Genomic DNA, 15,472 nt, shown 5'->3' with positions numbered 1-15,472 from the left:
CTAATACAACATTCTGTCAGTCGGTCGATGTAACAGTTCGGACGTGGCATCTTTAGGACGACCAGAAGTGCTTGATTCATTGTCCTCGTGTAAGTCGTGAATGATTGATTTACCACTGGGGGACTATTTCCTTTCACAATGGACTACTTAAATGGCATCTTCCCGAGGCAAGGGAGATAACTGACTTCAAAAGCCTAGTTTCATGGGCTCGATCGTAGCGCCACCACTGGCTATTACGAGTTTTGTCCCTTCTATGTTCCTCCTATTGACCAACCAGATTCCACCTCTGATATCACTTCCCATATGCCTCAAACAAAATGGTGGCACCAAGTGAAGACGATCTGATCTCTAATCAAGATCTGTATTGTAATAAAACGGGTCTTACTTCACGAAGTGCATGAAATCACACGTGATCACCTTGAATTAAACATGAAAGGTTTTGAATTTTTTTATCTCTTGACACTAAGTTAACGGTACCCATGCATTGCATATCCTGCAATCGACTGAAATCTGAACGGCAATCGGATGTTGATTTTGTTACGCGATTTTGATCACATGCATAGACTCGTTAGTCCAGCCAAAATATAACTCCATTATACCAGCCTAATTCGGCAAGGGTGGAAACTGGACTTTTATAGTCAGTTAACTGCCTTGCATTGGGAATATGCTTCCATGGTGTAGTGGATAGAACGTCTTCCCGGAGAGTAGAATGTCGGGAAGATCCCCCTTGCCTGTGACACACAAAGGCGTTTTCCCCTGCTTGGCGCTTGACATTAAGGAGATGAAACAAGGACCGGTCGACTCGGAGTTCGTATGCATGTTAAACTGCGGCACTATAAAACGACATAACCAGCCACACACACGCGCGCACAACACCTGCATTCACGTCACTGTATGAGTACGATAATCTTGAACGAGAAGTCATATCCCATTTTACCTCACCTTTTTGACTACAATGAAACTTCGTTATGTCGACTTTTATTCACTCGATATACCATTTTACGACAATGGATCCATGACTTCGAGTTAACTACACGTCTGTATTGTAATGGTGAAGTCGATCCATGTTCTCAATCAAGATATAATTCATGTTTTCTGGCACAGATAATGTTTATCGGTTATTCATGAACTTTATCAACAATCTAACACTCTTTACATTTTCATATATATTGTCTCCACGTATAACAGACCGAATAGCCTTTGATGTCCGTCGGCTATGAATGGATTGTCCATTGTACAGAGAGAAGGCTTTAGTTTATGTTCGGCTGTATCTTACAATTGTACAACTCAATACAAACACTGCAATCTTCAGTGTCGTTCTGTCCTCTCGCCTTACTGCTCCAGCCGCCCCAATCACACAAGAAAACTCACGCAAATATTCCAATCGATCGCAACAATGATACCAAGCTACTTGTTAAGTTTAGTGTTTATATGTTTCCAAGACAACAAGAATGAAAGGAGTTTGGGCTTGGTAAATAGCAGTTTTAATGGAGTAACACGGTGTCTCAACAGTACTGCAGCTACATTAAGCGTACTCCATCATTGAGTGTTTGTAGAATCTGTTGAGTTACACGCGTGGACAATACGTTACAACACTCTAACACGAATCTGGCATATCTGTGTGCTACAACGCTGGTTGTGCATACTTGCTATCATGTTTTGAAATGAAGGGGACAATTTGTACTTTCAATGAGAAACAAAGTTGAATTCGTCATGGAATATGTTCTTTTAATATCATCTATCTATCATCTATCTTTATCGATTGCTTCGGTCTAAATTAATAAAGGACCTATTTATTATTATAAGATAGCTAAGCGATAAATGAAGAACAATGAAGATCAAAGCATGGTTTATTTCACGACAAAACATTGTCCTATCATAACGTCATTTCTGGAAATTTGAACATGCGCTCGCAACTTGCTGACGTCGTATATTGGACGTTATTTTTTTAGAGGGGAGTGTCTAGTGAGTTGTTCCCCATAAATGTATGCCTGGGCAAAGCAGATGAACGCGATGGCCGAACGATCACCCCCAAAAGTGAATGACTGAGTATGGTTTTACGCGCTTTTTGCAATGTTCCAGCAATTTCACGGCGGGGGACGGAGCAAACGCTTTACCCACTGGGCTATACGCCAACATGGTGTCTTCTGAAATGACATGAGTGAGTGAGTTGGCTTCCGGATAGCTTTGAAATGTTGAATTTCAGTCTTTGGTGCGATTGCCATTAAACAGCATTATATTTGAGTCGAGAACCCAGTGACTGTTTACTGTGAAAAATTAGATGTGATAAAGCCATTTAAGCCCAATGGAAAAGTCATATTTTAAGCTTATGTAAAATATTTGTATATTGTTAATACATACATTATCTGACATGATTGTCTCTTTCAATGGATTGCACAGTTGGACTTGGGCGGGATCAAGCACGTTGTGGCTAAACTAAGTGAAAGTGTCGAATTGACAATCTTGTATCTTGGATAAGATCTAAGCATGACCGGTTCATTTGCACCATATCCGTTTTTCACCATTTATTTGTCCTGTATTTACCGCTGGGACAGGACATCCTTACCCATTTCGAGAACACCTGGTGTCATCACTGATATTCAGTTATCCATTCACACAATTTGCACCGCTGTTTACGCTCTGCTCCTAATTAGATACTCGACACTGGTGTTGTTCTCTGGTATTGACATCCTATATTTACATATATTTCTTAGAAAAATCAGCTTGAATCATGTGTCAACCTCTAAAACCTAAAACACAAACGGAAAGCCTTAACGTTTAGATAAACACAGTCAAGCTTTCGGCCTCTCGTATGGCAAGCCGTTTTCACATTTATTACGGAATTACTGATATCTTCAATTGTTTTAAAGATATCTTGAATTGAAGATATCTCTTTTCTATTCAAAGATATCAATAATGTTTTTAAGATATCAAAAAATAATTAAAGATATCTTGAATTCATTTCTGATATCCATAATACAATTACTGATGTTTAAAATGATCTGAAAATGTTACTGTGATATCAACAAAATATTTCATGATATATCTAAATGTGTTTAATATATCATTAAACAATTACCACCCCACTGTACATAATTATTTTAGAAACCAATTCAAAATATCTTAAATTCAGTTCAAGATATCTTGAAATATGTTATACATATCCACAAATGCATTACAGATATCATTAATATCGTTTTAGATATCTTTAATTCAATTAGAGATATCCTTAATTCAATTCAAGATATCATTATTTCTGACCGTTTCTGATGTCAAAAATCAAATTAAAGATATCATTAATAATTTTGAAGATATCTTTATATCAGTTGTTAATACCGGTTATATAATTTAAGAAACACGAAGGACGGGAAAAAGAATTATTCCAGTCCCAAAAGTGCGGGAAATGATTTACAGATATCTTCAAATACTTCCGGTCTGGCTACATATCCATAAATTCTTCCGGTTCCAAAATTGCGGCAAACCATGCCCAACCTGTTCAGGAACTCGTCTCATCAGCACGCCAAGCAATTCGCAGAGGAGTTGAAAGAACTGACTATGACAACAGTGATCAATTTGAAAACATGGTCTCCGTAGTGAGAAGAAATTGTCCGCTATGGTTAGAAACATTACCAACAGAACTTAACAGACGGACGTATTTTAAGATATCTATAAATTAGCGGAAGTTTTTAATAATGGCAAAAATTGAAGATATCAATAATTAATTATTGATATCTGTATTTTGCTTCAAGTTATCAGGAATAGAATTACTGATATCATAACAAAACATCACTTTTTGATATCATTAATCGAATTTAAAATATGAGCAATTCTTTTCAAGATATCAGGCATAAGCTTCGCCATATCCTTAATTCATTTCGTGATATCTTAAATTTTATTGCAGATATCTACAATTATCTGTATCTTAAGATGTCTTCAATTCCATTCAAGATATCTTCAATTCATTTGAAGATACCTTCAATTCAATTGAAGATACTTTTAAAACAATTGAAGATATCAGTAATTCCGTAATAAATGGGAAAACGGCTTTCCGTATTCTCGGCCTTCACCACTGTTGGTTTCGTACAACATCATTCAAGATCCTTTTTCAACTATTGCTCTAACTTATTTGAGCTATGACGTCATTACTAACTGTGACGCCACAGCCACAGCCACAGCCACAAACACACACACACACACACACGGGGCGGTCGGGTAGCCTAGTGGTAAAAGCGTTCGCTCGTCACGCCGAAGACCCGGGTTCCATTCCAGACATGGGTTCAATGTGTGAAGCCCATTCCTGGTGTCCCAGATGATTCAGGTGATATTGCTGGAATATTGCTAAAAGCGGCGTATAATCAAAGTCACTCGCTCACTCACACACAACACACACATAGATCCACGTCTATATCCACACACACACGCACATACACACAGATTCATAGCCACAGCCGCATCCTCATCTACATCTGCAATCTCCAGGGAGAGATCATCCAGACGCGGGGGCACGGGTGGCCCAGTCGTCTAAGGCGCCGCGATTCGCTGTGCAGAGTTGCGTCCCTTGGGCACGCCAGAAACCTATGATTGTGGGTTCGAATCCCGGTTCGCCCCAATTATGTTTCTAGGTTTGTCAGCACCATACCCGTGCTCGTGGGTTTCACCGAAGTGGTAAACGTCTGAGAACTGCATCACTTCGGGCTTTCCTCCCACATTAAGCTGACACGCCGCGATATAACTGGAATATTGTTAAAAGCGGCGTTAAACCAAACTCACTCACTCATCCAGACGCGCTATTTATGATTTCGCCCATTGCATCGACAATAGTATTACAACAGTCCCACACAGCTGAGTGAAACTCCTCACGTCTATTCGTGACGCGAGATATTCTATATTGTCTTGTTTGTGTGTTCAGCTTGAACGACCGTGCGTCCGCCCTCTCGAGTCAAGGAGTACAGAGATCCCAAGGTGCAGTTCGATCAAGTCTCGGATCCGCGGCAGCCATCTTGACATACTAATGGAGCATGGCGGGGTCGTTTTGGCATTCATTGTTTACACACATGAACTACAAGCGCATGTATATCTATGGCATCCATAATCAGTCCATTCATTAGTTTAACCCGTCCACTCACTCGGCCAATCAGTCCAATCATTGAATATTTATGCTTTTTATAAAGTGGCTAAATGTAACAAATGTTATATTTGGGATAACACTTCCTTTGTAAAGAACTCTTTTGGGTTGAGTCCCATCCGGGACTCGAACCCACACTGCCAGTGTGAGGCTCCTAATCGCCAGCACACAAAGTCAGCGATCTAACCCACTGAGCCACCTAGGCTTCCACTAATTTCCACACAAGTGGCAGTCTAGATCAGGTACTTTGTGTACCCCTGTGACAAGTGTAAATCGGCACGACTCCAATGTCCGAAAGCTAAGAATACACAATTCCATTCAGAAAATGGTCAAATGTTCCAAATGTTATATCTGAGATAACACTTTCTTAGTAAAGTACAGATTCTATTACATTTTGGGGTTGTGTCCCATCCGGGATTCGAACCCACACTCCAAGAGTTGAGGCACCTGATCAACCATTATAAAGTACTAGAATCTGATCTTTACCAAGAAAGTGCAATTTCAAATGTAACATGTGTTATATAACAGTTCAGTTATTGGTTAATTTGTCCGCCTATTGGTCTAATCAGTCCACTCACTGGTCTAATCAGTCCATTCAATTGCTTAATGAGTCCACTCCCTGGTCTGATCAATCCGCCTATTGGTCTTATCAGTCCACTCCCTGGTCTAATAAAGTCAACTCATTGGTCTAATCAGTCCACTCCCAGGTCTAATAAAGTCAACTCATTGGTCTAATCAGTCTACTCACTGGTGTAATCAGTCCATTCATTCGCTTAATGAGTCCACTCATTGGTCTAATGAGTCCACTCCCTGGTCTGATGAATCCGTCTATTGGTCTACTCAGTCCACTTCCTGATCTTATCAGTCCATTCATTGGTCTAATGAGTCCACTTCCTGGTCTAATCAATCCGCCTATTGGTCTAATCAGTCCACTTCCTGGTCTTATCAATCCGCCTATTGGTCTAATCAGTCCACTCCCTGGTCTAATCAATCCGCCTATTGATCAATCAGTCCACTCCCTGGTCTGATCAATCCGCCTATTGGTCTAATCAGTCCGCCCCCTGGTCTGATCAATCCGCCTATTGGTCTAATCAGTCCACTCCCTGGTCTAATCAATCCGCCTATTGATCAATCAGTCCACTCCCTGGTCTGATCAATCCGCCTATTGGTCTAATCAGTCCGCTCCCTTGTCTGATCAATCCGCCTATTGGTCTAATCAGTCCGCCCCCTGGTCTGATCAATCCGCCTATTGGTCTAATCAGTCCACTCCCTGGTCTAATCAATCCGCCTATTGATCAATCAGTCCACTCCCTGGTCTGATCAATCCGCCTATTGGTGTAATCAGTCCGCTCCCTGGTCTGACCAATCCGCCTATTGGTCTTATCAGTCCACTCCCTGGTCAGATCAATCCGCCTATTGGTCTAATCAGTCCGCTCCCTGGTCTGATCAATCCGCCTATTGGTCTAATCAGTCCGCCCCCTGGTCTGATCAATCCGCCTATTGGTCTAATGAGTCCACTCCCTGGTCTGATCAATCCGCCTATTGGTCTAATCAGTCCACTCCCTGGTCTAATCAATCCGCCTATTGATCAATCAGTCCACTCCCTGGTCTGATCAATCCGCCTATTGGTCTAATCAGTCCGCCCCCTGGTCTGATCAATCCGCCTATTGGTGTAATCAGTCCACTCCCTGGTCTAATCAATCCGCCTATTGGTCTAATGAGTCCATTCCCTGGTCTAATCAATCCGCCTATTGGTCTAATGAGTCCACTCCTTGGTCTGATCAATCCGCCTATTGGTCTAATCAGTCCACTCCCTGGTCTAATCAATCCGCATATTGGTGTAATCAGTCCGCTCCCTGGTCTGACCAATTCGCCTATTGGTCTTATCAGTCCACTCCCTGGTCTGATCAATCCGCCTATTGGTCTAATCAGTCCACCCCCTGGTCTGATCAATCCGCCTATTGGTCTAATCAGTCCACTCCCTGGTCTAATCAGTCCACTCATTGGTTCAATAAGACCACCGACTGGTCGACGTCATTGATGCTATAGAACAAACGCCGGTACGACAATGATTAGGGTTCAACTGCAACGACGGCTTTATAAACAACGTCCTATTTACGTTTAATCAAAACGTCAGCATGGGTCAACATGGAGTCGGTTTAATTATCGCAATACATGAAGATTCCTAATTAAGTATTATATGCAAATACAATGCAACGTCAAGGGGAATTGTCAACGGCGCACAGTACCAATAGGCGAATGCCCTCGACTCTTACCAACCATCGTCATTGATTTCTATGAGATGAAACATATCATCAGGGATACCATACAAAGACTATAGACCCCCTGATATCACGATTAATCAAGTGTAACAGTTGGTAGTGCGGTTCTAGTTCCCACCCACAGGGTGATGGGAAGGAGCACTGTTTGCTAAGCAGATACATTGACGGGCCGCTAGGCCTAATCCTTTTTTTATTCTTACACTTGCGTATTCGACCAACCGGGCTTACAAACGCAACCATAAAATTAAATAAATAGTTTAGTTATTTTTATTTGGTCGCACTATCTTTAGAAACTAGAACAGTGAAAAAATACAATTACAAAAGTTCAGCAAGAAAGGTAACTGCTAACTTTTGACAGAAGTCAATATACATACATGTCACTTGATAGAGTAAATATCCTGCACTGAAAACGGAGTGACTCACTGTTGTATTAACATATCGATGTGGCAAGGACCAAGTCTGTTTCCATCACCAGTAGACGTTGTTGCATATTTCACATTGCTGTGGGTTCATCTCAGGGTGGACATTTACAAAGGAACCAACTCGTTCCCATTGCCTTCTATTTTCATTAAGAATCGACATTAGTCATTTAGAATTTTTATGTACTTTTACAGCATTGAAATGTTTGTGCCGCTAGACGTATTGCAATACTATTGGAATAGTTGTGTCGTTAGTACTGTTGTAATAGTGTGACAAAGACCTTTGCCGTCTAGCAACGCCGATTGAGTATTATATATCTCGTCCCCTATGTTTCAGATTCAGATAACTCTGCCCGGTTCTGAATAGGAAGGTAGGTCACATTAATAAGGAGTATAAGCATTTCACCCTATGGAACTATCGATGGTCACGTGTGGCGTCTATGTTATTTTGACATTTATTGGTGTATTGACATTAAGATATAAAAAAAAATAATTATTGCACTCTCATTGCCCTTTACCTAAGGAAATCCCTCCGTTCGATACTTTTCGTGTCAAGTAAAACGTAGAATTGAACATGATGTAAAATAGAATTAATTTTTGATAAAATACAACGTTGTATCTTCTTTGAGAACCCTGTAATGGATAGTCAAACATATACAGCAAAGGTCCGCTAATAGACACGTACATGGCTAGGTTTCTTTATCATCGAATCTCTGTCACAAGATGACAATGAACCATTCCTTTGCATACGCAACTTGTCTTGCAAAGAAAAATAAACAGGTAAAAAATAAGCTTCCTCAGCCTAATGTTTTGTGCAAATATGAATTAACACCAGATCAAATGCTCTTATTTAATCTACTTAGAGCAATTAACATTCCAAATTATAGCAGACCAACTATTCTAATACGATCCGCTCAGAGAAGATTAGAATACGAATTGATACCAATTGAATACCGCCTCCGACACTGTTGGGTCGATCCCCAGCTGCGTTATACTAAACTCCGTTAAAAGATGGTACTTGTTACCCTGCCTGTCGCTCGGCATTAAGGGGATATAACAAGGACTGGTCGCCTCGTAGTCAGTATACTGTGCCTGAATAGGGTCTCCATGTTAAACTGCGGCATGGTATGCTAGAGCGCCAGCACTATAAAACGGGCGTTACTATAAAAGTGCAATAACCTTGAACGCGACGTTACACCCCATTTCACCTCACCTCACCTATGACTTAACAGCAGCAGAGACCATCAAATAGATTTTATGGCCTCTGATAGCAGATAAATATTTTTATCCTTCTTAGCAGCTTTGATACGAATTGATAGTCAATCAGCCCCCAGCCGAGTTCCATGACAATCCTGTACACGGGCCCTCACGTGATTCTCTAGCGATGTTTGTTTTGTTTTGTTTGTTTCATGTTGTTTAACGCCGCACTCAGCAATATTCCAGCTGTAGGACGGCGGTCTGTAAATAATCGAATCTGGACCAGACAATCCAGTGATTGACATCATAAGCATCGTGTATCATGACGTGCATCAACCAAATCAGCGCGCCTGACCACCGATCCCGTTAGTCGCATCTTACAACAAGCATAGTCACCTCTTACAGCAAGCATGGCTTCCTGAAGACCTATTCTACCCCGGATTTTCACGGGTCTGTTTTGAGCTACTCCCGACGAAGGGTTACGAAGGGTTACGAAGTTTTGGCAAAATTTTCACCAATGGTAAGATGGGATACCAAAATACATGTAATACTTATGTTTTCATCACACCCTGATGTGACAAGAGAACAGTTTATCCAGGGGCTACTCTATTGCAAAGGTTAATGGGAATCTGCAAAAACATAAACAGTGTATAAATCATTTAACTTCTATGCACGCCGAAACATGTTTAGAGAAGTAAGTATTTTGATGAAGCGGGAGGAATGCCTAACGTGATGTAAATCTTAGGCTTTTACCACACGTGAAACCCACTCGAGTGGGTATAGTGCTGACAAACCATCATCAGGACGAAGCTTGGACATGAACGCACTGTCGTCGGATCCTGGTACGTGTAAGGGGCGGTACTCTGCACAACAAATTGCAGCACCGGAAAGGACTTTGCTGTCCATAGTAACTGTTTGCACGTTTTCAGTGCATTCGATTAACCTATAACCCGCCCACCGTGATGAGTTATTGACCTGGCAAAACTCATTGGAATCAAAAACACGTGGAATTATATAAGTTATCTGGAATACTGTTCAAAGCGGCGTTAAACCCAACTCACTCAGGTCGATGTGTGCTCTCCAGCGTGACACAAGGCGTGAGTGCCAAAAATCACCCCGACACTCTGGAGTCATGCTATTATGAACCTTGCACAACATGAATTATGCATCATGAACAGAAAGAAAAGACATGTTAATGTTATAACTTCCCGAAATGTAAAATCGCTGAAGCATGATGGTTTATGATTAAATCATCCATAAGTTAAGCCAAGTGTACGATGGAATGGTTATTTGAGTTGGTTGTGGCATTCTCCCCAGGGTCGAAATAACAGGATATGTAGAATCATCCAAATGATTGTGTCATAAAGCACCACACTATTTCTATGCTTCATATTGATTATGTGTCGGTAAACGCCGCACTCAGCAATATTAAAGCTTTATGATGGCGGTCTGTAAATAATCGAATCTGGACCAGACAATCCAGTAATTGACATCATGAGCATCGATCCATGCAATTGTGATACGATGACATGCATCAACCAAGATCAGACGTTGGTGAAACCTGCACCAATATTTGCGATTTTTTTAACTTTGTTTAAATTATAATTTAAAAATAAATAAACATCTATATAATCTTTATTGGGCCAAGCTTCAGCTGCGTTAAAACACCAATACTCTTCAATCTAATTAAAATCAGATCTTTTACTGAAGAGAGGTATCGTATCGGAGTAAAAGATCTGATTGAATGAGATTAAGTTTTCACTTTATATCGTCAATGTAAAGTTAGAAAAGGTTTCTGTTATGTTGGCACACGACGATATTTGTAATTAATCATTTCAGTTAATACACAGACTTCAATGGTATACTCCGAGGCCTTTATCAAAGAGTGTTGATATATTTGATATCAAAAGACACGAGGGTGAGATTTTATATATCATCACACATCATTCTTCCAACTTTTTCATTTTGTAGACAGTAATAAGCAGTGTCTAAGTGTAGAAAGTACTGCTTACAGCTTCAGTAGCAGAGCCATTAGTTATTTGATTGTGACGTCATGGTAACAATGACGTCAAAATGGTCAGCAAAGTATTGTGATACAATTTCATTGCAGCGATATCTACAATAGAGAATACTACACTCATTCTCGTTAGATACCATTTTTACGAAACGAGTGGACTTTCTATGGTATCTGACCGAGCGAAAGCGAGGTCAGATACCATAGAAAGATCGTTTAGTATTCTATATGTAGTTATCGCTTGATCTCACCCAAGCAATATCTCCTAGCTGTTGGAGCCAGTTTTGGATGATAAATAAACTGGGCGGCAAAAGAAAGTATAGGTCGAGTTCCATGATCGATAAAAAAATAACAAGAATAGGTTTTGTTGTGAATTATGATATAATCTAGGGAGGGGTAACAAATGATTGATCAACCACAGTTTGAATGAAATTGTGCAATCACAGGTAATGTAAGCTCAAGGTAAACAATGGTGGGGTAAGAAATTTCATTTTCAAACATTGCCAGACATTCTACAAGTTCATTGTCGACACAGTTGCCTTCAATAGCGTGTATGACCTCCAGCTGCCTCAATGCATGCTGTGATACTCCCGTATCGATGACGTCAGTCTTCTGATGACGTGGACAAGAATCCGTTGCCACTCGTCTCTCAGGGCCTGCTGCAATTCGTATCTGTTGACGGGAGGCTGATGGCCTGCTCTAATCTGACTGTCAAGATGGTCCCACAGATGTCGTGTTGAAACAGTGTCCCCTGCTGTCGGTTTTGTAAGAACGGAAGCACAACTGGCGGCAACACGGTACAGAGTAGGTCTCTGTACTGCACAGCGTTCAGGTTTCCCTGTATAATCACCAAATCAGTCTTCTGATCTCCACAAATACCGCCCCACACCATGACACCTCCCCCGCCGAATGGATGGACCTCTCGAATACACGCCGGAGCCAAACGTTCCCCTCTGCGTCGATAAACTCGTTCTCTGCCGTCATTTCGAAACAAGTTAAACCGACTTTCATCAGAAAACAGCACTCGACGCCAATTTCCCACTTGCCACGTCGAACCTGCCTCGCCCATCGCAGTCTCAGGCGTCGATGTTGAGCAGTCAGTACCATTCCTCGGAAAGGACTATACGCTCGGATTCCAGCAGCACGAAGTCGTCGTAGTACTGTACGTTGGCTAATGGGATGTCCCAACGCTGTTGCTGCCGTCGCCGTCGCCGTTACGAATCTGTTTCGCAGGTGAATGAGCCGTATCTGAACGTTTTCAGTAGTGTTGTCACTTGGGGTCGTCCGGTTCTAGGCCTGTCCTGTGTCCTCCCTGTCTGCCTGTACCGTTGAATCAGCCTGGCTACTGTCAATGGTGTACAACCAAACCTTCTGGCAATTTGGACCTGTGTTGCCCCCATTTCGTCCATACTCTCTCTCTCTCTCTCTGCTCCTGTGACAGTCGTGGCATTTCTTTTGTGTGCTTTCATCATGTGTGGGTATACCCTGCAGACGAACGCATTTATACTGCTAACATGCACGTGCAGTTTATGCCATAGGCGGGAAACCTGTTTCACCTTTTTTTTGTCACCGCACGAGCGCCGTCAAAAGTAGCGCGTTCGGGTGAGGTGTGTTTTTTGGTACCTGTTCCTGGGCAGTCGTATTCCCAATACCCACTTTCCACTAGTTATCGCTGTTTTTAGGAAAATTACAAATTGCCAACCTATACTTTCTTTTGCAGCTTAGTTTATATATATCAGAAACTTTTGTTTGAACATAATTTACTTTATTTTTTGCATCTGACTATTGTTCATGTCTACAAAAGCCTTCCCTTCTTTCATGGTGACTATGTTGAATTCTCCATTCCGATTTGAGATTGGTTCGCCCTATCATCTGAATCCAGTTTCACAGCTTCATACAATCTGGTAACATCAGCTACTCCAGCTAACAGTTGCCTTGTACATTACATTGGCAATCTAGGCCAAGCTGCCAAACCATTAAACATGTTGTCAACAGGAGAGTTTGGGGGACATTATTTCCTGGGCTGTCAAGTGGAAAGTTGACGTGCACGGAATCCGTCAGTACTGGAAGATACGAATCAATAAAATGACAGGTGCGTGTTTAGTGTAAAGTGTCAGTTTTCGTTTAGTTCGGTGGTTTGATGGTGACTTTGAAACTTGAATCGCCATTTAAATACTTATGTATACTACTCAAACTAAGTTAAAGAACATCCGATTGTTACATATTTCTATAGTTAATCTGTCAAGGCTATGAGAGATTAACAATAGTCATATGAAAAAATCGGTAGTTGTTTTCTTGCGTTGTCTAATGGATAGCCAGGGTCGTGTTAACAAATTTAGTTCAGTTCATCGGTTTGTGATCACGATCCAATAACTGAAGCGCAAGATTATATTAAAGTATAAGTTAGGAGAGCCGTAGCGCCAAAATCGAGTCCGACCACCCGATCCCGCTAGTCGCATTTTACAGCAAGCATGGGTTGCTGAAGATCTATTCTACCCCGGATCTTCAGATGTAACTAAAATATATCATAACATCTGTCATATTTCGATATGGTGCCAAAGAATAAAACGTCTACCATACAGATCGCTAGATTGTGATGTCTGATTATTAAGCCCTGATATGATATTAAGCGAGACAGCTCTGATATTTGCCTGATAAATACTTTCTAATGTACTCTGGTGTGGTTTTTTTATATTTTTAAATGATAAAGAATATAACTGAGATGTTGATAGCCCGTGTTTAGATACATATCCCGACTAGACGACATCATATCGATGTCAACTAACATGAATTGAAATGTATAATATGTTGGATGACATGTTACACCCGTATTCGTGATAATAAAGACAATGATTATTCTCAATGCTCCTGACTTTAGTATGCGTATGTGTATGGGGAGAAATTCTGTAAGACTAAGTTATATACAATACAATACAACATGACACAACCTGACATATAGCAATACAACCTGACATACAACCCAGCAGATACAACCTGATATATATCTGATCATAGGTTTAAGACGACGCGAACCACATGGTTGAATTTCTTTTCTGTGGAACGCTGCCATCCCTTCCCATTACAATTTGTTTGTTTATTTTTTAAAAAAAAATTATATTATTTTTTGTTTTTGTTTTTTTGTTGTTGTTGGTGATGGGTTCTTTGGGAGGGGTGGGGGAGCAATTCTTCAGATTGTTTATGAAATTTATGTTAAATGTCGACTAAGTGAGATGTATGTTTATTTGGTATTTCAACTATTCCATTATTCCGTACTCCCCGCTGTGACAACAATGTGTATTTGAAGAAGCTCTTTTGAATGTGATGAAACCATCTCCCGGTAACCGGCGACTCTCCACCCAAAACAAACACCTCAATCGATACATCCACACGGCATAAAATGATCAATAGTAAATATGTACCACAGCTGCATATTCGCATGATATATACGCATACATCATAAATATAAGAACAAAATAACCAGCGTTCAACTTGTACCAGTATAGGAGGCAATATGGTCAAGTGACTTACCCTCATTTCCTTACTCAACATTTTGACTTTATCCTTGATCTTCTCATTCTGTAGAATCATTATCAAATCCATCTTGACAACGTGTTTCTGATATCCAAAGTACGAAAATGTCCTGAAACTCTAAAATCCGTTTAGTATCCAAACCAGCTTCAAATCCGCCCTGCTCGAAGATCGTCTGTCTGTCAACTGCCCGTCTGCTGCGTCAAATCGTCACCGTACCAAAGAGTTGTGGGAAACGCACTATCGCAGGCGGAGTCTGAATAGGTTGGTAAACCGGTTTCAAATAACCATATTTGTCAGCAGTGAGTTAATGTAGTGAGCCACCCGACGACGCCAATTGATTCTGGAAACCGGTTTCGGTTCTTCGATCCATCCATCCGCTTCCTTCTTGTGTCGTCTGGTTGGCGCATTGGCGATCGACGTCGGGTAATCGTGACATTCTATGGTAGTTTGTAGTATATTCTTATTGTTACACGTTGATCAATGTGCGGTATAATTTATTAATGTACTGGATTTGTGGCCCATTGCTTAGCCTCTTCCACAGCTACGGTGCTGGCCATTGACGCGACAGGCCTGAAGAAGCCACGGCTGCAAGACTCACGGGAAATGTTGGCGTGCTACAAGCGCTCAGTTCTCACACAACAGTCCTCTTAGTTCGGTGCCGTAGCCAGCCGGGGTGGGTGGGGTACAGGCCCCCTGGATCTTTTTATAGAAAACAGTTTTATTTGAATCATGAAAATGCAAGTTGGGGACAAGTGATACTTGTACAAATATTTGCCCCCCCCCCCCCCCCCCATCACCCCTCTGTCACTGTCAAAAAAAGTTAACTACGGCCTTATAGTTCCATCTTCTGTTTCAAAGAAAACTGAATGATATGAAATAACACGTTTTTAATGGTATCTGAAAA

At 41.1% G+C, this 15,472-nt stretch overlaps 1 protein-coding gene across 1 annotated transcript in view; it reads right to left on the bottom strand.

Moving 5' to 3' along the window:
- LOC124134532 overlaps positions 1 to 15,078 on the bottom strand; it is a 41,865-nt gene extending 26,787 nt beyond the window's left edge. The window contains exon 1 of the mRNA XM_048400399.1: positions 14,566 to 15,078. Within this exon, the coding sequence (XP_048256356.1) occupies positions 14,566 to 14,637 (72 nt within the window). The 5' untranslated portion in view covers positions 14,638 to 15,078. The remainder of the gene's footprint in view (positions 1 to 14,565) is intronic.
- Between the last annotated feature and the right edge of the window lie 394 nt (positions 15,079 to 15,472).

This window comes from Haliotis rufescens, unplaced genomic scaffold, assembly GCF_023055435.1.
Source record: "Haliotis rufescens isolate VD_foot unplaced genomic scaffold, xgHalRufe1.0.p SCAF_2, whole genome shotgun sequence".
In the NCBI taxonomy this organism is placed as follows: domain Eukaryota; kingdom Metazoa; phylum Mollusca; class Gastropoda; order Lepetellida; family Haliotidae; genus Haliotis; species Haliotis rufescens.
Note: the sequence above shows the minus strand (reverse complement) of the source record. Positions and strands in the feature narration are given on the sequence as shown.